The sequence below is a fragment of the Sorex fumeus genome, unplaced genomic scaffold (assembly GCF_029834395.1).
Source record: "Sorex fumeus unplaced genomic scaffold, SorFum_2.1 ptg000047l, whole genome shotgun sequence".
NCBI classification, from domain to species: domain Eukaryota; kingdom Metazoa; phylum Chordata; class Mammalia; order Eulipotyphla; family Soricidae; genus Sorex; species Sorex fumeus.
This window is the reverse complement of record NW_026606104.1, coordinates 9,888,832-9,911,578: the sequence shown is the minus strand read 5'-3', so window position 1 is coordinate 9,911,578 and position 22,747 is coordinate 9,888,832. Positions and strand designations below refer to the sequence as shown.

General features: G+C 40.2%; 1 protein-coding gene across 12 annotated transcripts in view; it reads right to left on the bottom strand.

Annotated features, from left to right (window-relative positions):
- The window catches only part of ZNF644 (zinc finger protein 644), a 103,928-nt gene that overhangs the window by 74,533 nt on the left and 6,648 nt on the right, over positions 1-22,747 (bottom strand). For all 12 annotated transcript variants that reach the window (XM_056122633.1, XM_056122638.1, XM_056122643.1 and 9 more), the window contains one exon: positions 2,583-2,643. In XM_056122633.1, coding sequence (XP_055978608.1) covers positions 2,583-2,626 — 44 coding nt within the window. In that variant the 5' untranslated portion in view covers positions 2,627-2,643. The remainder of the gene's footprint in view (positions 1-2,582; positions 2,644-22,747) is intronic.

Genomic DNA, 22,747 nt, shown 5'->3' with positions numbered 1-22,747 from the left:
AAATCTTGATCTGAATGATGGTTTCACATATGGAAATATACACACACTCATTCTAGGTCTGAATTTTAGGCTATATATTTTATATATTTTAGCATATGCAAATAATAATAAAATAATCACTATCACTGTCCTCCCATTATTCATCAATTTGCTGGAGCAGACCCAGTAACGTCTCCATTTTAAGACTTGTTGTTACTGTGTTTAATATGCCAAACACAGTAACAAGTCTCAAAATAAAATAATAATAAAAATAATTTTAAAATATTAAAAATTTAAAAGTTTTTTTAAATTAAAAATAATAAAAAGTATACCTTAATAATGAAAGAAAAATATTGTGCAACAAAATCAGAATATATTAACCCAGTGCGTTTCACTAAGCAATATTTAACCATTTAAATCAGAATAAAGGTTCTAATGGATATTATTCAACCTGTAAACAAAATTAAGATCTTAAGTATAAAACTCTAGCTTCTCCCCATCAGGAAGATGTATGGGAAGATGAATGTGTTACAATAAATACTATAAAATATAGGAAAAGACCATATATATATGGTACTTTTCATAGAAAAATACCATTCTATTAACTCCCCCCTCAAAAAAAAAAAAAGTGAAACAAAATCTTTCTACAGGGTAGGACCCATTTTCTCATAGGAAGTACTTGTAAAAACTAATTAAGCACAAGAAACAAAGATACAGAGGACAAGAAGTTCTCTCCAAATTACCACTATATTACATTATTGTGATAAAAGTAAAACTCCTTCAAATTAATCCTAAACTACTTATTTAGAATTTTATGATTTAATTACACATTATTTATAATGCTTGGCTTTAAAAAAATTAAGATTAGTAAATTTTTTTAATCTGAAACATCCAGTCCAATAGAAAAGTGTACATCTACAGCAATTTTAATCGAAGCATACATTTTTAACCATTTATGTGCTACTACCATCTTCTCTTTTCAATAAACATGTCTTTTTTAACATTTCAACAATTTCAAATAGAAAGCTTTCTTTCACACTTTAGACTGAAAGTAAATGACCACAATTCAATTTTCTGAGAGTCCAAAGACTTAAACTATAAAGTGAGCCAGAATAGACAATTCACTGAGTAGAAACATATAAGAAAAATATTAAAACTATAATTTACAACTCTAAACATTACATTCAAAAACAAGTCAAAATCTGGAAAATGTAAACAATTTGTGAAAGTTCTTCATAGAAAAGGTAAAATTAACAATAGTCATCAACACACAAGCATCCTCAGAGAATACTGAAGCAATTTCCCAAGCTTCCTACTGATTTCATTTTAAGTTTAAGTCACTAGAAGGTGCTAAATTTTAGCTCAACATCAAAGTAAAATTGAATATCCACAATTTTACAGATGAATTTTTATTCCTGAGTCAACTGAACAAAGTATATAAAAAAATCCAAATCTTCGTATATCAAAAGTTTATTTAAAAAGCTGTTGATCCCCCCAAAGACACACAAATGAATCTCAGACCCGAGCGGCTCTTGGCAGAAATGCCTCCGGACTTTGCATTAGACCACCTTCGCAGCCTGGGGCCACCCTAGATGGCAGCAGTTGCTGTCCCTCCTCCTGGGGACTCTAGCAGCCACCATCTTCCAGAATTCATTGGAAAATCCAAGTAGGGGCCAGCAGTAAACACCAGGCTTCACGGGATAGGGGATGAACAGTCCTTCTCCTCCCCCGCCCCAACAGGACCCTGAGATGCTGCCCACAAAAGGTGACCAGCTACTTCTTAAGGTCCTTAAAGGCCATGATGCCAGAGACACACAAATGAATCTCAGAAAAGAGCGGCTCTTACAGAAATCTCTCCAGACCTAATTATTAAAATTTTAGGATTTCAAGATCACAAGGTCGACATCGTATGCTATTCATAACCAGCAACAGAAAACAATTTGTCAAATGTTGTCTTTTCGGCAGGTCTGAGTGTTGGGGGAAAATTCCAAATAACAATGGTGGGACTGGGGTCGAAATATTGAATGTGTTCTAAGTAGAGAGAGAGTGTAATGTGGACATTATCTGCCATACAGGTAGGGGTAGAGGTGGGATGGGGGGTATACTGGGGGTTTTGGTGGTGGAAAATATGCACTAGTGAAGGGATGGGTGTTTGATACTCAATCACGAAAACTTTGTAACTGTTCTCATGTAAATAATTCAGTAAATAATATTTTTTTTAAATTGTTGACCCTGGGGGATGAAGCAATAACACAGCGGGTAAGGCATTTGCCTTGCACACGGCCTACCCAGGTTCGATTCCCAACATTCCCTATGGTCCCACAGCACCGCCAGAAGTAATTCCTGAGTGCAGAGCCAGGAGTAACACCTGTGCATCGCTGGGTGTGACCCAAAAGGCAAAATAAATAAATAAATATTGTTGATCCTATGACTCAGTGGTGGAAAATGCCTTTTGTATATCAAGCTCTGGGCTCAATCAATATACCTGGCATCAAGAAGACAACAACTTCACTAATTCTGTACTTGAAGATATACTCGAACTTGTCTCCCTCTCTATTTTTCCTACTATAATGTGACATTTAAAAAAGTAGTTTTCTACTTACCTAGATTTTGTCTTATTAACATCTCGCCGCAAGAAAAATCTCATTCGAAATTAAATCAAACCTGAAAAAATACAGTAAGAACCATCATTTAGTTTTTGACTCAGGTATGAAAGTGTCTAATAAAACATGATCATCTTAGCTTTCAGTAAATAACTGCTAGTATTTATCTTGGGGAAAACAATCTATTCCAATGAGAAACTGAGGTTTCTCTTATAAAAGACTGATATGTTTCAATTTCAATTAAAATTGGTGACAGCAATAAAGTGTAAATTAGTATTTTTTAAATAAAAATATTTTTAATCAATGTTTACCTAAAACGTTACTATGTGCAGAAGAGATAGTACAGGGGATAGGGTGCTTGCCTTGCATGTAGCTGACCAGGGTTTGATCCCTTGTACCCCATATAGTCCCCTGAGCACTACCAAGAGTGATCCCTGAGTGCAGACCCATGAGTAGACCTTGACCACCACCAGGTATAGCCTCAAAACAAAATTTTACTATGTACAAACCAAAAAACATGAAGTCCAGTAATTACAGTATGACAAAAAAGGTTTAATAGTAGTCATAAAACTAACTAAAAAAATGGTATTAAAAGCCAGGGATTCTTCTTTACTCTAGTGTAACTTATTTAAAAAACACTCCATTAAAATTCTATCAAAGTTGTACCCCCAACTTTTATCAGATTTCACAAATCCTGAAAGCATACTATGTTTTTTAACACCGTACTTTACCAATCTACTTCTCCTTCACCCGGAACAGCAACCAAGTTACTATTCTTCTAAATCTTTGTTCTCATAAAGTGGTACCACTATAGTTACTACCATTCTCAGCTACATTAATAAAACTGTTCCATTTCAGGACTACTATGTCTGATTTATCCTTACCCAAAATGTTATTTTATAATAGCATGAAGATGTTACATTTATTGAAGTTTCAAGTCTTACAATATTACTCATCAATTAATGTCAGCTTTCTCTATATATCGCCAGCCTTTAGTCTTTCATTCTTTCAACTATACTTAACCTTTTCTACTTTAAGAAGAGGCCCCAATCTCAGCTAACATGCCTTTTTACATGTTGAACTCATACTGTTTTGCAGTATCCGGTGACCTGGATACACAGAGTTGATTCTGATGCAGTCTGATGGTCGATAGATGGGACTACAGCTGATGGCACTGTAGACAATTTTTCTCAGGGTGAACAGAGATTATATAGGGGCAAAAGGAATGCAAAACGTGCGGGACAAGGGTAGGGGTAAGAGGGAGATAAAACATTCGATTACAAGTTACATGGCAAATTGGGGCGGGAGCAATAGCAGAGCGGGTAGTGAATTTGCCTTGCATGCAGTCAACCTGGGTTCGATTCCCAGCTTCCCATATGGTCCCTTGAGCACTGCCAGGAGCTACTCCTGTGCATCGCTGGGTGTGACCCAAAAAGCAAAGACAAAAAAAAAAAGTTACATGGCAAAGATTGGTACAGGGTTTCTATGGTCTATAAGGAGAAACAAAGCTATCTGTCTAGATTCCATAGGTGTCAACATCTCACGTTTCAAACCTGGCCACCAGTAACTGCCAATCATTAATCTATACTAATCTCCGGGAAATGTCAGTCCCCCTGGTTTCACTTTGTCACCCTCTATCCAGGTCCTGGGAGTGTCCTGACAGTTCAGTCCATGCAGTTGGTTTTGGTGCTTTGCTAGAGGAACTCCAACAGTGAACTATACTTATCTCCTATCTCTAACTAGCTAACACTTTTACAAAAAGGGGTGAGTGGTTTCCTACTATTTAGCTCAGCCACCCTGGATCCTTTCATTTTTTTTCCAGTTATGAAAAGTTGTGTTTCTCAAGTGCTATGACAAGAAATGAAAATGCTGCATCGTGGGACTGGAGCAGTAGCAAAGCAGATAGGACATTTGCCTTGCACACGGACAACCCAGGTTTGATTTCCAGCAACCCATATGTTCCCCTGAGCACTGTCAGGAGTGATTCCTGAGTGCAGAGTCAGAAGTAACCCCTGAGCATTACCGGGTGTGATTTCCTCCCCCCAAAAAAAGAAAAAGGAAAATGTTGCATCAATTATATATACATATTTTCTGAACTACCATGTTGACACAGCAAGAATCCATTTGTCCCTTCAGCATTTACACTGGATGACATACAATACATGCATAACAATGCAGACTAAACCAACTAAGAAAAATTTGTATTGTCTTAAAATATACAAAGAAAGACCAAAGATCAGTAAAATTCAGGCCAAAGAGTTAAACTGCCATTTCAATAACCAGAGAGAGAAAAAAAAATTCTCACACTTCTAGATCTACTAATTTTACTTTGGAAAATAAAGACACCTAATTAAAAACACAGATGAGGCCAGAGAGCTATTATTGACTGGGGTTAAGGATCCTACAGCTCATCCCAGCTCAATCCCTTCCACCATGTACAGTTCCCCTAACCACTACCAGGAGTCCTGAGCAAAGTCAGGAGTAAACCCTAAACATTTTCAAATATAATTCAAAAAAGAAATAAAAACAACACCAAATGACAGAAATCAGCCCAGTGTAATGTTTTAATGAATAAATAAATTTCACTGATTGATAATCAGTTTGGCATATTGAATGCATCACGGGTAGCTTGCCAGGCTTTGCCGGCGGGCTCGCTTGAGCAAACTGATGAACAATGGGAGGACAGTGATAAAGTGATAATCAGTACCAAAAAATTGGTACTAAACACAGGTATCCCTTTAAAAATGCAAAAAAAAAAAAAAACCAGAGTAAAATAAGTATCTATAGAATAGGTAAACACTTTTACAAATCAGTTTTCTGCTAATGGTTCATATTGCAAATATACAAGGAAAATTACAACTCCAACAGATTAACTAAAGCCCAATTAAAAACTGGGCAAATTATAGGATAAGTATCAAAAGATTTTTGGAAAGAGAAAACGAGCACATAAAGATGCCCAACACCTAAGAGAAATGTAAATAAAATATAAATTAAAACTATAATTTAATGTTCATGTACTGACAAGGATTCAAGGATGCACTGCTGGAAGAAAAGTACAATGCTGAAGCAATTACAGAATATCATATGGTGTCTGACAATAAATAATATATTGAATTACCATTATTACCCAAGCAATCTCAGTCCTGCATACATATCCAAAAGAATATCCAAAAGAATTAACTCAAAGAGATCTTAGAGATAATTACATACCCCACACACACTGCAGTCTTGTTCACATAGTGAAGAGGTAGAAACAACCTAAATATTCAACTGATTTATGAATAGAGGTTATGTGGTACACTCACGAAATTAAAAAAATTGTGCAGTACTGGGCTGGAGAGATAGTACAGTAAATAGGGCACTTACCTTGCACATAGCAAATACAAGTTCGATCCCGAGCACCCCATATGGTACCCTAAACCAACCAAAAGTGACCCCTGAGCACAGAGCCAGGAATAGCTCTGTGTACCACAGAGTGTGATCACAAAAGCCAAAATAAGCTCCAGGGCTGGCAGAGCTGCTCTCGGCACTCTGAACAGCAGGACGGGGTGCTATGGTCACAGAGTATCTGCAGGAATGAATATGTGTCATTTAAATATTCTCTCTCAAAAAGAGTGCTTTTTGAGTCCAACCTGGTGTCCCCGCAGAGCAGCAGCCATGGACTTGCAGAGGTGCCCCTAGCTCCTGTCATGAGAGGGATTCATACCCATGAACCACCCCTGATGTCATCATGCAAGCTCACCATGCAAGCCTTGCTCAGAAACTCAGAAATAAATCTTGAAAGAGAACAAGACACAGAAAATTTCTTTTGAATTTCTTTCGGACACCTGCACATGGGCTGAATCATCTGGGACAACCAGGAGTGGGGGGAGAGGGGTTGGATTAGCCCAGTGTCCACCCAGCAGCTATTTGCTCCCTCAATCCCAAATCACTGCCGTGCTGCCAACCAGACTCCATCATTTCTGGACAGACCTCACTGAGAATTAACCTGCTGAAAATTCAGCTATGCAGGATTTGTGACTGAAATCTCCACTTTCTCAGGGTCAGGATGGGCTACTTCCCCCCATTTCCGGAAGCCCCAACAGTCACATCCATATCCCAAAGCTGCGACCCAATTAAAAGATCAACGCCAACTGTTACTTCCTGACTAAAATACTGAACTTGGGGCGGAGCAATAGTACAGTGCTTAGGGCATTTGCCTTTGACGCAACCAACCTGGGTTAAATCCCCAGCATCCCATAGTTCCCTGTATATCACCAGGAGTAATTCCTGAGTACAGAGTCAGGAGTAACCCCTGAGCACCACCAGGTGTAACCCAAAAAGCCAAAAAATAAAATAAAATAAAGTACTGAACTTCCTGACACCTCAAACACTGAAAAATCAGTAGTAGCACACCAAACTATAGAAGGCAACAAATCTCAATTAATACAACATAAACACAGAAGGCTTAACCTGTAACATCTTAATAATCTCCGTACAAGGATTTAATGTCTTCATGATGAGGTACAACAATTTACTGGTCCATGGTTAGAAGCCTGACACAACTGCTGAGGGAGATGGAACCACCAGGACAATAATAGTTAAAAATGCTCACTCTGGATAAGAACCGTATGCTGAAATTAGATAAAGGAACAAGCATGATAACCTCTCAGTACTTGTATTGCAAACAACACACCCAATGGGAGAAAGAAGAAAAGTGCCTATGATAGAGGCATTCTTGGGGAAGGGGGTGTGGGGTGTTGGAGAAGGATGGCGGGAGGGATACTCGGGACATTGGTGGTAGGAAAAGTACACTGGTGGAGAGATGGGTATTGGAACACTCTATGACTAAATCCCAATCATGAAGCGCTTTGTAATGGTGTAGCTCATGGTAGTACAGTAAAAGGAATTTTTTTTAAGTGGTACTGAGAGTAAGTTTAATGTTATGCAATATTTACCATTTTAAGTAAATATCAAGTAAACAATAAAAGGCCAAAAGATTTGGTCTGACCTATGACCAAGAAGCAAAAAAAAGAAAAGTGAAATGACAGTTCTTAAATGTTAGACAGAACACCACTGACCCTAAAAGGAGGGAAATAAATGAGGTGATCCTCCCAAGGAGCAATCCACTAAAGCCTGGTGATCTCCCTCGGTTAAAAAGACCAAGCTAGGGGCTGGAGAAATAGCACAGCGGGTGGTAGGGCGTTTGCCTTGCACACAGCCAACCCAGGTTCGATTCCCAGCATCCCATGTGGTCCCCTGAGCACCACCAGGGGATTCCTAAGTGCATAGCCAAGAGTAACCTCTGTGCATTGCCGGGTGTGATGCCCCCCCAAAAAAGACCAAGCCAGAAGTCTGAAGAAGCCAAAGCAACTACAAACTGCAGGACAAAGTACAAAAAAGACAACTATGCAGAGGAAGAACACCAGTAATTATCTTACTGTGTAATGACCAGAACAAGTTAGTGTGAAAACTACATTAAGACCAAGAAAAGATTCACTGGAAACCATGGGAGGCATTATCGTCCTAATCTCATGCAAAGCCAGAACTAATGTCTGTTCTCCTGAGTGAAACGTTTGTTTATTTTGTGGCCACACCAACTCTGTGCTCAGGGGTCTCTCCTGATGGGCTTGGTGGACCATATGGGTTTGCCAGAGATCAAACCCAGTTCAGCAATATGCTGGGTAAACATCCTACCTTCTGTGCTATCCCCAAGGGTGTGGCTCCAAACGTGAAAAACACTTAATTCAGGCAGCAATGGCTAGCGTACATAAATAAGTACCTTGCCTCAATACTAAGCTAAAGCAATCCTAGACAAAAAGCTGTTTGAAAGAATAAACAAAGGAGGCATGGAATTCAAGAGGAAGAATTACACAGTGGCATGGGAATCTTTTAGGGTGACAAATATATTAATTTGTATGACAATGGCTTCCTGAGAAACTGACATCTCCAAATATATCATAAACTACAAATGTTTGCACTTCACTACTTATCAGTCCGATCTCACTCTATTTTTAAATTTTCAAGTACAATAAAACCCAAAACAAAATGGGCAGACTTGAAGCAATGCTTCACTTTAATGGCAGGTAAGTACATGAAAATGCATTATCACTTCTGATTAGGGAAATACAAGTTGAAAACCCGAATAAAATTTATCTCTACACAACTACAATTGCCTAAACTAGCAAGACCAACCATACCAACTTTTGGTGATTGTAAAATCTTATCACACCGAAGGTTGTGTGTTCACGGGCTCACTGGATGGCACTGTCTCACCGCCTGCGTTCGGTGCTCTTGAGCCGCTGTGTGTGGCCTGGATCGGAACGGCTGTTGGCCAAGGGCAGACGGAAGAAGAAACTGAGGGCCAGGCCGGTCTATATCAATAGTAGTTTATTCCAATCCTCTTCACTCCTGTCTTTCTCCGCCACCTTCTCTCCTGGGCCCCAATCTTGGAACCTCTCTCCTTCTGGCTCTGACTCTGGATCTCTGGAGCCCGAGCTCTCTCACTTCTCACCCCTTTTCCGAGCTTACTTCTTAGTTTATATAGCAGTCACATAAGGCGGTGACATAAAGGTGGGTTGAATACTGAGGAATCAACAAAGAAAGGGAACCACTCCTCCAAGAGATTAACTCAAGGATAAAATCTCATCTACAGAGATTACTTCAGATTACTAGGAGATCTGCTCAAGGGTGGGATCCCAACAAGGGTGTGTTCTTCCCTCAGTTAGTAATCTACTTAAATAGTTGTAATAAATTTATTTCTAATATTTCTAGCAATGTCATTCTGTATGAGCACAATAAGAGATATAAATTTAGTTTGGTTCTTCCTGAGAACATCTCACTATACATTTCGCAGTCCTCAGGCCAGGTTAATCTTCCTAGCTCCAGCAGGGTCCTAGTCTCGTCGTTACTTACTTTTGGATCATGACAGCATTTGTCCATGATCATGCCCTCAACTTATAGTTGAGTATCGTGGCTCTTTGGCCTGGCCCATTTCGATGCCAGGGTAGCTCGCCACTTGCCCTGGGTCCATTCAGTCCCTCATCGGGACCCTGCTTTTGGGGTGCTAGGAACTAAGGGCAACTGAGTCAAGAAATCAGATGCCCAGGAGTAAATATTATTCGGAGTCAATCAACTCCCAAGTTACAAAGCATAATATTAACTGTCTTCCTGTGTCCACACAGAAAGGACATTGCTTACAAATTCAGTGTCCTTAGATGGGTGTGGCCTAACAAACCTAAACTACCTAAGGAAGGACAAAAGAGTGTTATCCTACAGGTGATATTTCAAAATACATGATCAAGTCATTCTGCTCCAAAGTATTTACTTGAAAGAGATGAGAACATGTAGCACTGTAGCACTGTCCTCCCGCTGTTCATCGATTTGCTCGAGCAGGCCCAGTAACGTCTCCATTGTGAGACTTGTTACAGTGTTTGGCATATCGAATACATCACAGGTAGCTTACCAGGCTTTGCCGTGCGGGCGAGATACTCTGGGTAGCTTGCCGGGCTCTCTGAGGGGGGGAAGAATAGAACACAGGTCAGCCCAGGTTGGCTACGTGCAAGGCTAGTGCCCTACCCGCGGTGCTACAAAAAACTTACAAATGCCATCTTTATTTGTAATACCGAGAGAAGCAGGGAAAAGTGATCCACATGTGAGTCTTAGGTCATGAGAATAGCTCAATGGTTGAGTACCTGTGTTACAGGAACAGGGATGAAATTCTGATTTTCAGCACAGTGCCTCCCATACCCACCCCATGCCATGAAATTCTGGTGGTATCAACATCAACCACAACAAAGCATGCAATTCCTGGTACAGCACATGTAAGTGTGTGCAAGCATCACAGCTGAATAAAAACCCTGGTCAGCACTACAAAGTGGTACTCCTAGTAAGCATCACAAAAGAGATGCTTACAACAAAAGTACATCATCACAGAAGAACCATCAACCACCAAAAGGAAATGAGGTAAATTTTTTTTTTCTTTTCGAGTCACACCCAGCGATGCACAGGGTTTACTCCAGGTTCTATACTCAGGAATCACTCCTGGCGGTGCTCAGTGGACCATATGGGATGCTGGGAATCAAACCTGGGTCAACCACGTGCAAGGCAATTGCCCTACCCGCTGTGCTATCGCTCTAGCCCCCGAAATTTTTTAAAATATGAACTCAAAATCAAAGAGATAATAAAGAGGTCAAGAAGCTTGCCCTGTTCAATCCCCAGCATCACATATGATCCTCTGAGCCTTTGCAGAAGTGAATTCTGAGCACAGCCAGGTATGGGTCCCTCCCTTCCCTGCAAAAGAGTGAATCATCCTATCTTTATAGAGTTAAAAGTAGGTCTGACATAATAGATGCAACATGAATGAATCTAAGATTATGCTAAGTAGATAAATGCAGAAAAATATTATAAGATTACATTTATAAAAATTTCTAAAAAATATTATAAATGATAGAATTCAAATCAGTCAATACCTAGACATAAAGAGGAGAATCAGGAGCTGGAGCAAAAATACAGCAGGTACTTTTGTCTTGCAGGCAGTAGACCCAGGCTCAATCGCCAGAAACCCCTGAGGTTTGATGATGACACCCCGGAGGCTGCCTCCACCATAAGAATCAACAAAGACAATGCAAAAATAGATGTTTTCCAAACTCTAGAAATCAGCTGTAGCAGTCTGGGATGAAATCATTTATAAAAGATGGCTCATCTCTTTAATAAATTGTGTTGGCATCACTGGACGGCTACATGCAAAAAAATAGGCTCAGAACTCTGCCTAACACCATGTACAAAAGTAAGATCAAAATGGATTAAAGACCTCAACATCAGACCAGAAACCATAAGGTACATTGAAGATAAAGTTGGCAAAACCCTCCATGACATTGAAGCTAATGGTATCTTCAAAGATGCCACGCCACTGGCCGAGCAAGTGAAAACAGAGATAGATAAATGGGACTATCTTAAACTAAGAAGCTTCTGCACCTCCAAAGAAACACTGACCAAAATACAAAGACAGTCTACAGAATGGGAAAGGATATTCACCGAATACACATCTGACAAGGGGTTGATATCCAGGATATACAAAATACTGGTTAAACTCCACAAGAAGAAAACATCCAACCCCATCCAAAAATGGGGCAATGAAATGAACAGAAACTTTCTCAAAGAAGAAATCCGAATGGCAAAAAAGCACATGAGAAAATGCTCTACATCATTAATCATCAGGGAGATGGAGATCAAAACCACAATGAGATACCATCTCACACCTCAGAGACTGGCCCACATTCAAAAGAACAAAAGCAACCGATGCTGGCGTGGATGTGGCGAGAAAGGGACACTCCTTCACTGTTGGTGGGAATGTCCACTGGTTCAGCCCTTCTGGAAAACAGTATGGACGATTCTCAAAAAATTAGAAATTGAGCTCCCATTTGACCCAGCAATACCACTCCTGGGAATATATCCCAGAGAGGCAAAAATGTATAGTCGAAGTGACATCTGCACTTGTTTGTTCATTGCAGCACTCTTTACAATAGCCAGAAACTGGAAGAAACCTGAATGCCCAAGAACAGATGACTGGTTAAAGAAACTTTGGTACATCTACACAATGGAGTACTATGTAGCTGTTAGAAAAGATGAAGTCATGAAATTTACATACAAGTGGTACAATATGGAAAGTATCCTGCTAAGCGAAATGAGTCAGAAAGAGAGGCATAGACATAGAAAGATTGCATTCATCTGGGCGATATAAAGTAACAAAGTATGAGATTAATACCCAAGAATAGCTGAGATCAGCACCAGGAGGATTACTCCATAACTTAGAGGCCAGCCGGGTATCCTAGAGGAAAGGGCAGTTCAGATAGAGAAGGGAGCACCAAATAAAGGATGTTTGGAGGATCCTCCCAGGAGGGGAGATGCATGTCGAAAGTAGACTATGGACTGAACATGTTTGCCACTCAATGCCTCTTTTGCAGACCACAACACCCAAAAGGAGAGAGAGAACACAGGGGATTGCCCTGCCACAGAGACAGGGGGGATGGAGGGATGGGGGTGGGAGGGATATTATCCATGGTGGTGGAAAATGGGCACTGGTGGAGGGATGGGTATCTGATCATTGTATAATTGAAACCAAAGCACAAAAAATTGTAAATTTACAACTGTAAAAAAAAATAAAATAAAGGGAAAAAAAAAAGATGGCTCATTCTTGGGGCCCCAGTTATAGTACAGTGGGAGGGGCACTTGCCTTGCACAACCAAGGCCAACTTGGTTTAAATCCCTGGTGATCCATAAGCACAGAGCCAGAATAAAGCCCTAAGCACAGCTGGGTGTGCCCCCCCCCCAAAAAGGAGAGCTGATTTTTGAGCAAACATCTGAAATAATATAAATAACATGGATGAATTTAAGAATAATTATGTTAATCAGGCCCAAGCAGTTGTCATCCAAAATGTTTTCCTGAGCACCACCAGGAGTAATTCCTGAGTGACAAAGCCAGGAGTAGCCCCTGAGCATTGCCAGGTGTGACCCAAAAAGCAAAAAAAAAAAAAAAAAAGCTAAGTAGCAATAGCACGGTGGGTAGGGCATTTTGCCTTGCACGGTTGGCCGACCCAGGTTCAATTCCTCTGCCCCTCTAGGAGAGTCCGGCAAGCTACCGAGAGTATCTCACCCGCACGACAGGACGTGGCAAGCTACCCGTGACATATTCGATATGCCAAACACAGTAACAACAATGGAGACATTACTGGGCCTGCTCAAGAAAACCGATGAACAACAGGAGGACCGTGCTACAGTGCTACAGATGCTAAGTAGATAAATGCAGAAAATTATATGGTTTCATTTATTTAAAAAAAACTAGAAAACATTATAAATGATAGAACTCCAAATAGTTTCTGGGCATAAATAGAAGCAATAAATGGGGAAAGATTACAATAGGGCATCAGGCACTGTATGTTGCCCTACTGCCAGCTTCCCACTGTACCCTGTAGTAGCTTTCAAAGTCAAAACCCCACAACCCCAATTAAATACTGCAACATAAAAGTGACCCCAGTGAGACAGAAGCACCTCACTGTCCCATTCACATAAGACTACTATTATTTGGTATGCCTGGTAATTTTCAGAAGGATCCCACTCCAAAATCTATTATAATTTGGCCTCACTTCACCCAGTGTAAAAGCCCTTTTCCCTAAGCAATTCTTTAAAAACATGTTTAATTTTTTATACAAAGATAATTGTTCCAAATATGAACTCACTGAGGCAATGGGTAACAAATGAGGCTAATAAAAACGCTTAAAAAAAAGTTGGAAGGCTTAAAAATCTATCTTTAGGAGCTGGAGCGTTAGTACAGCAGGTAGGGTGTTTGCCTTGCACATGGCCGACCCAAATTCAACCCCCAACATCCTGTATGATCTCCCAAGCACCACTAGGAGTAATTCCTGAATGCAGAGCCAGGTGTAACCAAAAAAAGAAGAAAAAGAAAAGAGAAAAGGAAGGAAGGAAGGAAGGAAGGAAGGAAGGAAGGAAGGAAGGAAGGAAGGAGAGGGAAGGAGGGAGGGAGGGAGGGAGGGAGGGAGGGAGGACAGGCAGGCTATTCGATTCTAGATGATGTATGTATGTGCAAGTTTGTATAAGAGCTCAGCTGTGCAAATACTCAAGACCAGAAAAGGCACTAAATGCTCACTTCTGGCTAACCTGAAAGCACTATACAAACAGAAAATGAAGGATGTATTTGTGGAGTATAAAACAACATAACATGAGGCTGACGCCTAAGGATAGTAGATACACAGGGACAGGAAGATTGCTCCATAGCTGGAAGCCTGCCTCATGAGCAAAGGGGAGAAGGCAGATGAAATAGAGATGGGATCACTTAGAAAATGATGGCTTGAGGAACCAGTCGGGATGGGAGATGTATGCTGAAAGTAGATAAAGGACTAAACATGATAACCTCTCAGTGTCTGTATTGCGAAACATAATGTCCAAAAGTAGAGAGTGAGTATGGGGAATATTGTCTGCCATGAAGACAGGGGGAGGGTGGGAAAGACGGGTATATCAGGGTGGTGGGGAAATGTGCACTGGTGGAGGGATGAGTGTTTGATCGTTGTGTGATTGTAACTATCTCACGGTGATTCAATAAAATTAAAAAGAAAAAAGCAATCAATAAAACTGTCGCTAAAAGAATTCAATCATTGGACTTCACAACATTTAAAATTCAACTGAATACAGAAATAGTATATTTTCATTTCAAACGTTATAGGATACGTTAGAAATGAAAATAAAACTACAAACGCCAAAACTATGGGAAAGGAAATTTGTAACTATATATACCTCAAATCAATGTCTTAAAATATTTCAAATCAATAACCTAACTTTTCACCTTCAGAAATCAGAACAAACTAAAACTCAAAGCAGAGATTACAGCATAAATGAAACAGAAAATAGAGAAAAATCAATGAAACAAAGTTGGTTCTTTGAAAATAGCAACAAAATTGACAAAGCTTCAGCTAAATTAGAGGGAAAAGGAAAGACAAATTACTATAATCCAGAATGAAAATGGGGTTAATTAATTACTACCAACCTTCTTATAGGATATTAATCAACAAGTATATGACAACATACTAGATGAACAAATTCTTAGAAACTACAGATATCAATTCAAAATAACATAGTCACAAGTAAATATATTACAACTGTATAGACCTGCAACAAGTAAAAAAAAAAAAGAGCAACAATAAGAAATTCTCACAAGATACCCAAGAGATGGCCTGTATATGGCACCCATGACAAAACCCAGGACCTCACATATAAAGCACTATGTTCAACCACTGAGTCACATCCAAGTCCACTAGTTAAACCAAATTTTTAAAAGTCACTAACACCAATTCACTTACTCTTGAGACAAGGGGAGAAGATATCCTAATCAATTTTATGGCCAATTTAAAAAGAAAAACAAAAACATGGGAAAGAGAACAACAAATAAATATCTCTTACAAATATCTTTTTTCCTAAAGATATCCTGTAGTTCCCTTAGTCCTGATAAGTCTAATCTGAACTGCTTAAAGCCTTCTTTCTCGGACACTAAGCATCATCCTAGGTATTCTCTTCATTTCTCTCCAGTACTGGATCCTGCTGCCTGAATTCCTCCCCTTTTTAATTTATCCCAGCACTCCCCTTTTTAATTTATCCCAGCACCCAGTACATGACCTCTAGTAATGTCCTCTGATATACTGCATTTGAAATAAATATTCTAGTAACCTTATACATGCTTTATATATTTTAGGCCACTCCCACACGTAACAGCTTAGAATAGTATAGAATTATACTGGAATACCTTTCCTTCAGGAGTTTGATGGTGTGAGTCCATTACCAATTATTCTAAACTTTTTACATGCTTAATCTTGAATCCCCCAAAGCTTTTAGGATCTTCCCTTTATTTCTGGTATCTAAAATCTCACTGTAACACAATGATGGGTTCTTCATATTGTGTCACTTGTTTCATTACACTGAGCATTCTGTAAACCTTTTAATGTGGAAACTCAAGGTTTTTGTACCTTTTGAATTTTTTTTATCAGGGCCTCAAATATGCAAGGCCTCAAAAAAAAAAATTTTTTTTTTGGGTCAGGGTCTCAAACATGCAAGGCAGGCATGCTACCAATGAGCTATAGTACCAACCCTGACCAGTTACTATTGTTGTGTTGTAGGGGTGGGGGCAGGGAGGGGAACAGGAGGGGAGAGGGACAACACACCTGGTTTCTATGCTCAAGGATCAGTCTTGGCAGGGTTCAGAAAACCGTATGTGGTGCCAAGAATCAAACACAAGTGGACTGCCATGCCAGGCAAGTGCCTTCTTTCCCCACTGTTCTTTAGTGTTTGTGTGTTTCTCTCTCCTCTCCCTCTCCGCCCCCCTCTCCTTTCTTGTATAAAAGATACAATGATGTCTTTCCCAAATAGATCAGTAACTTTTAGAAATGTTTTCCTCTTGAATTGTTCCTTTCTCCTTGCTCTGCTTATCCAGTATTTCTTTTTTTTTTTGCTTTTTTTGGTGGGGGGAGTCACACCCGGAGATGCACAGATTTAACTCCTGGCTCTGTGCTCAGGAATTACCCCTGGCGGTGCTCAGGGGATCATACGGGATGCTGGGAATCGAACTCGGGTCGGCCATGTGCAAGGCAAATGCCCTACTCACTGTGCTATTGCTCCAGCCCCTCCAGTATTGTATTTAATGATCCTTCATTTCATATTTTTAAATCAAAACACCTCAAGATTAAAAAAAAAATCAAACACCTACACAATAAAAAAAATCTGTGTTAATAGACAGGTGTCACTTTAAGATGAAAATATCTGGAAAATATCTTTGGTGGATCCCCATCTTGTTAATTTTGGTCTTTTTTTTTTCCTTCATCATCCATTTACTGTACAAAGATTTTTTCCAATCCCACACCTAGAGGAATGAGTTTAAATTTAGTAATCTCAAAATTAGGGAAGAGACTAGGGGTGATTCCCAGATCAACAAGCAGATTTTCTAGCAAACTGATTTGTAGACACCCATAACCAGTGCTGTGTCTAATGTTCCGAAGCACAAAGACCTGTCCTCTGAACACCAAGACCTGAATGACAGTAAGAAACCATTTCCTAGGAAGCTACTGGATGCTACTTACTTGCTATAGGACTTGTAGAAAATTATTTTAAGGTACTGGCAGTCATCGACTCAAAGTATTCCAGGGTTCTACAGGCCAATTCTAGGTACTCCTCACTAATAATAGAAAGTCTGTTTTCTCAGATCTGGGGAGTTAATCACTTGTTTCTTTTCAGCTTCCCAAGTTTTACTTGTATGATCAATTCCCGTTATCTTTGTTCTTGATCTGTCACTGTCACTGTCCTCCCATTGTTCATCGATTTGCTCGAGCGGGTCCAGTAACGTCTCCATTGGAGACTTTGTTGTTACTGTGTTTGGCATATCGAATACATCACAGGTAGCTTGCCAGGCTCTGCCGTGCAGGCGAGATACTCTCGGTAGCTTGCCAGGCTCTCCGAGAGGGGCAGAGGAATCGAACTCGGGTCAGCCATGTTGGCTGCGTGCAAGGCAAACGTCCTACCACTGTGCTATCACTCCAGCCCTGTTCTTCATAATCTATGTATTTAGTTTTAAAAACTTACTTAGTAATCTTAAATACTACTATCACAGACTTGATGGTAAAGTTATTTAATCCACAGGGGCTGGAGCAATAGCACGGCAGGTAGGGTGTTTGCCTTGCACACAGCCAACCTGGGTTCGATTCCCAGCATCCCATATGGTCCCCAGAGCACCGCCAGGAGTGATTCCTGAATGCAAAGCCAGGAGTAACCCCTGAGCATCGCCAGGTGTGACCCAAAAAGCAAAAAAAAAAAAAGTTATTTAATTTAATCCACAATGCTTAAATATTCAGCATCAGCCTGTCATGTGTCATGGCTTTGCTGTATGAAATTGAGACTCACATTCCAACAGAACTGGATCTTACCTAAGTAGTTATAGTAATTTTGGCTTTTAACATGAAGTTTTTACTACATTTTAGTAAATATTTTGGCTTATATAATTTCTCTTATTTACAGTTTCAAATGCAGGGGCCCAGAGGATAGATAGCTCAGTTTTGCATATGTGAGACCACCATTTCACTCCCTAAACCTGCCCATAGGTCCCAGCAGTTCTGCTGTTTGAGATCTGTGTTGCTATGACAGTATCTTGCAGCTAGGTATGGATGACCCCCAGTAAGCACCTATGTAAGCACTGTGGTGACTGCCAGAAAGCACTAAAATCAAAACACAATTTAAGAAGTATGCATCCTGGGAAACAGGTGTACACACCCACACAAGTAAGATATGACCCACAGCAAACACCAAGGCTTAAGTACGCAAGCACCACAACCAGCTATGCAAACTCCAGCAAACACCATGACCAAGTGCACGTGACCCCACCATTATAACAACAAAAGGGGAGGGAAGAAGGGAAAAGGAGGGAGAAAAAGAAAAGGGAATTTTTTTTCTTTTTAAATTTTAGAGGCCAGGAAGAAGGAGCACTTTTGTTCAATCCCCTGCAGCTCATGCTCCGCCCCTAGTCCCCAGTACTGCCAGTGGTCCCAACAAGAAATATTTTTAAAAAGAATATTGCTATTAAAATTTATGTATTAAATTTTTGATCTGACTTAATTAACTGAATATGAATTAAAACAGTCATACTATTAGAAGACAAAAACTGCCAGCCAAGAATGGAGAAAAGGACAGTAATTTGCTACTGTCGTATCTGACAAAACAAACTTTCAATCAAAAAAGGTAACAAGAGACAAATATGAATATTATGTATCAACAGGTCAATACAATAATAATCTAATAGTCATCAATGCACATGCATACAACAAGCAGACATCCAAACACACAACAGCCCTCAAAGGAATCACAGACATCAATGCAATCTTAACATACCACTTACAGAATTAAGATAATCTAGACAATTGTTTCCCAAAGTAGGTGATACCACAGATGATAGGGAGGGGATGCAAATGGATAAGTCCAAAAGCAATACTAGCCATGGGGGCAACAGGGAGAAGAGGGGACAGAGCACTTTGCTTGCTTAAATATAGATTGATTTAAAGTGTGTGGGGGGGGGGGCGGGGAGGGGAAGGAAAAGGCCACATTAATTTTTTTTTTTTTTGCTTTTGCTTTTTGGGTCATACCTGGCAATGCACAGAGATTACTCCTGGCTCTGAACTCTGGAATTACTCCTGGCAGTATTCAATGGACCATATGGGATGCGGGGAATCGAACACTTGTTGGCCACTTGCAAGGCAAATGCCCTACCCTCTGTGCTATCGCTTCAGTCCCTAATTTTTTCCCAAAAAGGATCTGGAAGGTCAATTAGGTCTGGGGCTCTCTGATGTAGACTAAAAAAATTAACAGGAAAATCATGTGACTGAAACACGAGCTTCATAAAAATTTCTAAACGAAAAGGATTATATATTCTTCTAACACATTGGACATTTTCTAGAATCTGCTCAAACACTAAATATGTGAAAATCAAAATTTTATCAAGCATCTTTTCCAATCACACTATTATCAGACTAGAAACAAAAAAGAAAATATGGAAAATTTCAATTATCCATAGACTAAACAAAATGCTTCTGCTAACACTTGGGTCAACAAAAAAATCAAAACATAAATAAATTACCTAGGGGCTGGAGAAATAGTACAGCAGGTAGGGCACTTGCCTTGCACGCAGACAACCCAGGTTCAATCCCTGGTGCCCTATATGTTTCCTGGAGTCCTACCAGAAATAATCCCTAGAGCCAAAGTCAGGAGTAAACCCCAAGCACAAATGGGTGTGGCCCAAAAATCAGAAGAAAAAAAAGTCATCTGGAGAACAAAGACAATGAGATGAGCTATTAGATCATATAGGATGAAGCAAATGAATTATTAAGAGGTAAATTCACCAAAGGGGCAGTATCAATAAGCAAGAAAAGTTCAAACTAACCCAACACATAAACCAGAAAAGGAGAACAGGAGCCAGAGCAAGAGTACAGTCTTGCAAGTGGCCAACCTGGATTCTATTCCTGGCATCCCATACAGTACCCAGAGAACTGCAGGGTTAATTCCTGAGTGCAGAACCAGGACTAATGCATCACTGGGTGTGATACCCACCCAAAAAAAATTTTTTTAAGGAGGAACAAAGAAAACCAAATTTATACAACACCCGCAAGGATAGAAGAGAAGCCCAAGCATCAACCCTGTTTCCTTAGAAAGGATAACAAAAATTCATAAGATCAAAACTAAGACAAATATGGAGTCAGAGACCACACTAGGGTTAAGACACTTGTCTTGCATGTGGCCAACTTTAATTTCATCCTCAGCACAAAAGATAGTCCCCTGAGAACCACCAAGGGTGATCCCTGAGCACAGAGCCAGGAGAAACTGGAAGGACTGGAGCGTATACAGCCCTTTCTGTACCCTCTTTCTGGTACTCTCCACCTCCCACACACACACAACCTCCAAAAAAAAAAACAAAAAATATCCGTGCGTCCAACATCTGTGGTGACAGATCAAAATAGCGGTTTCCTCTGGGAAGGACAAGAACAGGAACTGACAGTGCAACAAAGCATCTTTCCTCAGTGAGGGGGGAAAAAAACGTATTTTCATCTGTGTAGAAGACTGATATATATATATATATATATACACATGTATATACTCACACACACCCAAAATTTCATTAAGATGTACTCATAAGATGTGCACTTGATTGCTTGAAAGTTTTATCTAGGGCCTGGAGAGATAGCACAGCGAGTAGGGAGTTTGCCTTGCACCCGGCCGACTCAGGTTCGATTCCCAGCTTCCCATATGGTCCCCTGAGCACTGCCAGGAATAACCCCTGTGCATCGCCGGGTGTGACCCAAAAAGAAAAAAAAAAGTTTTATCTATACAAAAGATTTAAAGACAAATCATTCAAAATGGTCAAATCCAAAGACCTTTTCTCAATTCTTACCCTTTTTAATCATTCTCCATGCAGCAACTCATCAGAGAAAAAAAAACATTCCCTCTCAGCAACCATTTACCCTTGTAAGATTAAAAGTTTTGTTTGTTAGTACATTTTTTCTAGCACTTTCTTACTAATTCATTTAATACATTTAATATCAATTGAATATTCAACTGGCTGTTCTCGCCAGGGCCCCTTGGAGGGGAGCGGGTTGAGTTTTCCTCCCAGCCCCGACCAGGGCTCCGGCAGCCGAAGACCTCCAGAACCAGCCACCACCATGCTGAGACCACTCTCCACACGCATGAAGGTACTGACAGAGGAACAAAGGCATGCGAGTCCCGGGACTGAGATCTCCAAGCCTGCTCGGATCGGGGCTGAGCATCCTCCACCCAGATCCTCCAAATTCCAGTAGGCAGGGGTCACATCCACCAACTGGCCCCCTGGCGCTGTGTAATCCCATCAACGGCCAAGACCCAGAGACTATAAAACCCGGTTCCCGGAAGCACGCGGCCACATTCACGGCTGCCCGGCATCTTATTATCTCATTCTTACTTTGGACAACCTGGCAGGCTACCGAATGTAATCTGCCCACATGGCAGAGTCTGGCAAACTCCCCGTGGTGTACCCAATATGCCAAATACCAGTAACAATGATGGGTCTCATTCTCCTAATCCTTGAAGAGCTTTTAATATGGCACTTTTAAAAAAATCTCAGGGCTAGGACAAAGGAGACGTTACTGGGGCCTGCTCGAGGCAATCGACGAACAATAGGATGGTCGTGATCGTGAATATTCATCATATGCTCATGACCAAGCCAAGGATCACACATACTTAAATGACAAAAATATAAAAATGAAATTAACTAAACTGGATTTAAGTCACTCTTATTATCTGATTTCAAGTATGTTTTATCTCCTAACCCTCACAACTTCTTTAGATGAATGTTCTCAGATGTACTATTTTCTCAACCATCTCATTTAAATTTCTACTTTATTCTTTACTCCATTATTTATACAGAGTGTGTATATATATATATGAAACATCCTTTAAGTCTGGTTAATCTGAACTGAGATGTTCTAAACTGAGATATGCTTAAGGTATAATATACATTGAATTTTGAATACTTAGTATGGAAAAATATATACTGCAAAATGTCTAAATTATATTTATATAAAATTTTTTGGACATACTGGGTTGAATTTTTTTTTTGCTTTTGGGGTCACAACCCAGCAGTGCTCAGGGCTAGTTACTCTTGGCTCTACATTCAGGAATCACTTCTGATGGTGCTTATGGGATGCCAGGGTTTGAACCTGGGTCAGCCGCATACAAGACAAGCACCTCTACCCGCTGCACTCTCTCTAGCCCCGTAATTCAACGTATTTCTATTGGGCAATGCTGACTTCTACAACACACAAATGTCTTACAAGTGGCCTTCTTATATCTGTCATCCGATTAAGCACTTTTTCTCTTTTATAAAAAGTATTAAGTGCCTGATTTTAATATCACTTTAAAAAATTAAAAGTAAGTTCATACTTTTTTAGGGGGGGGGCTTTTTGGGTGACACCCAGCGATGCAGGGTGTTAATCCTGGCTTTGCACTCAGGAATTACTCCTAGTGGTGCTCAGGGGACCATATGGAATGCTGGGAATAGAACCCGGGTCAGCCACGTGCAAGGCAAACGCCCTACCCGCTGTACTATCGCTCCAGCC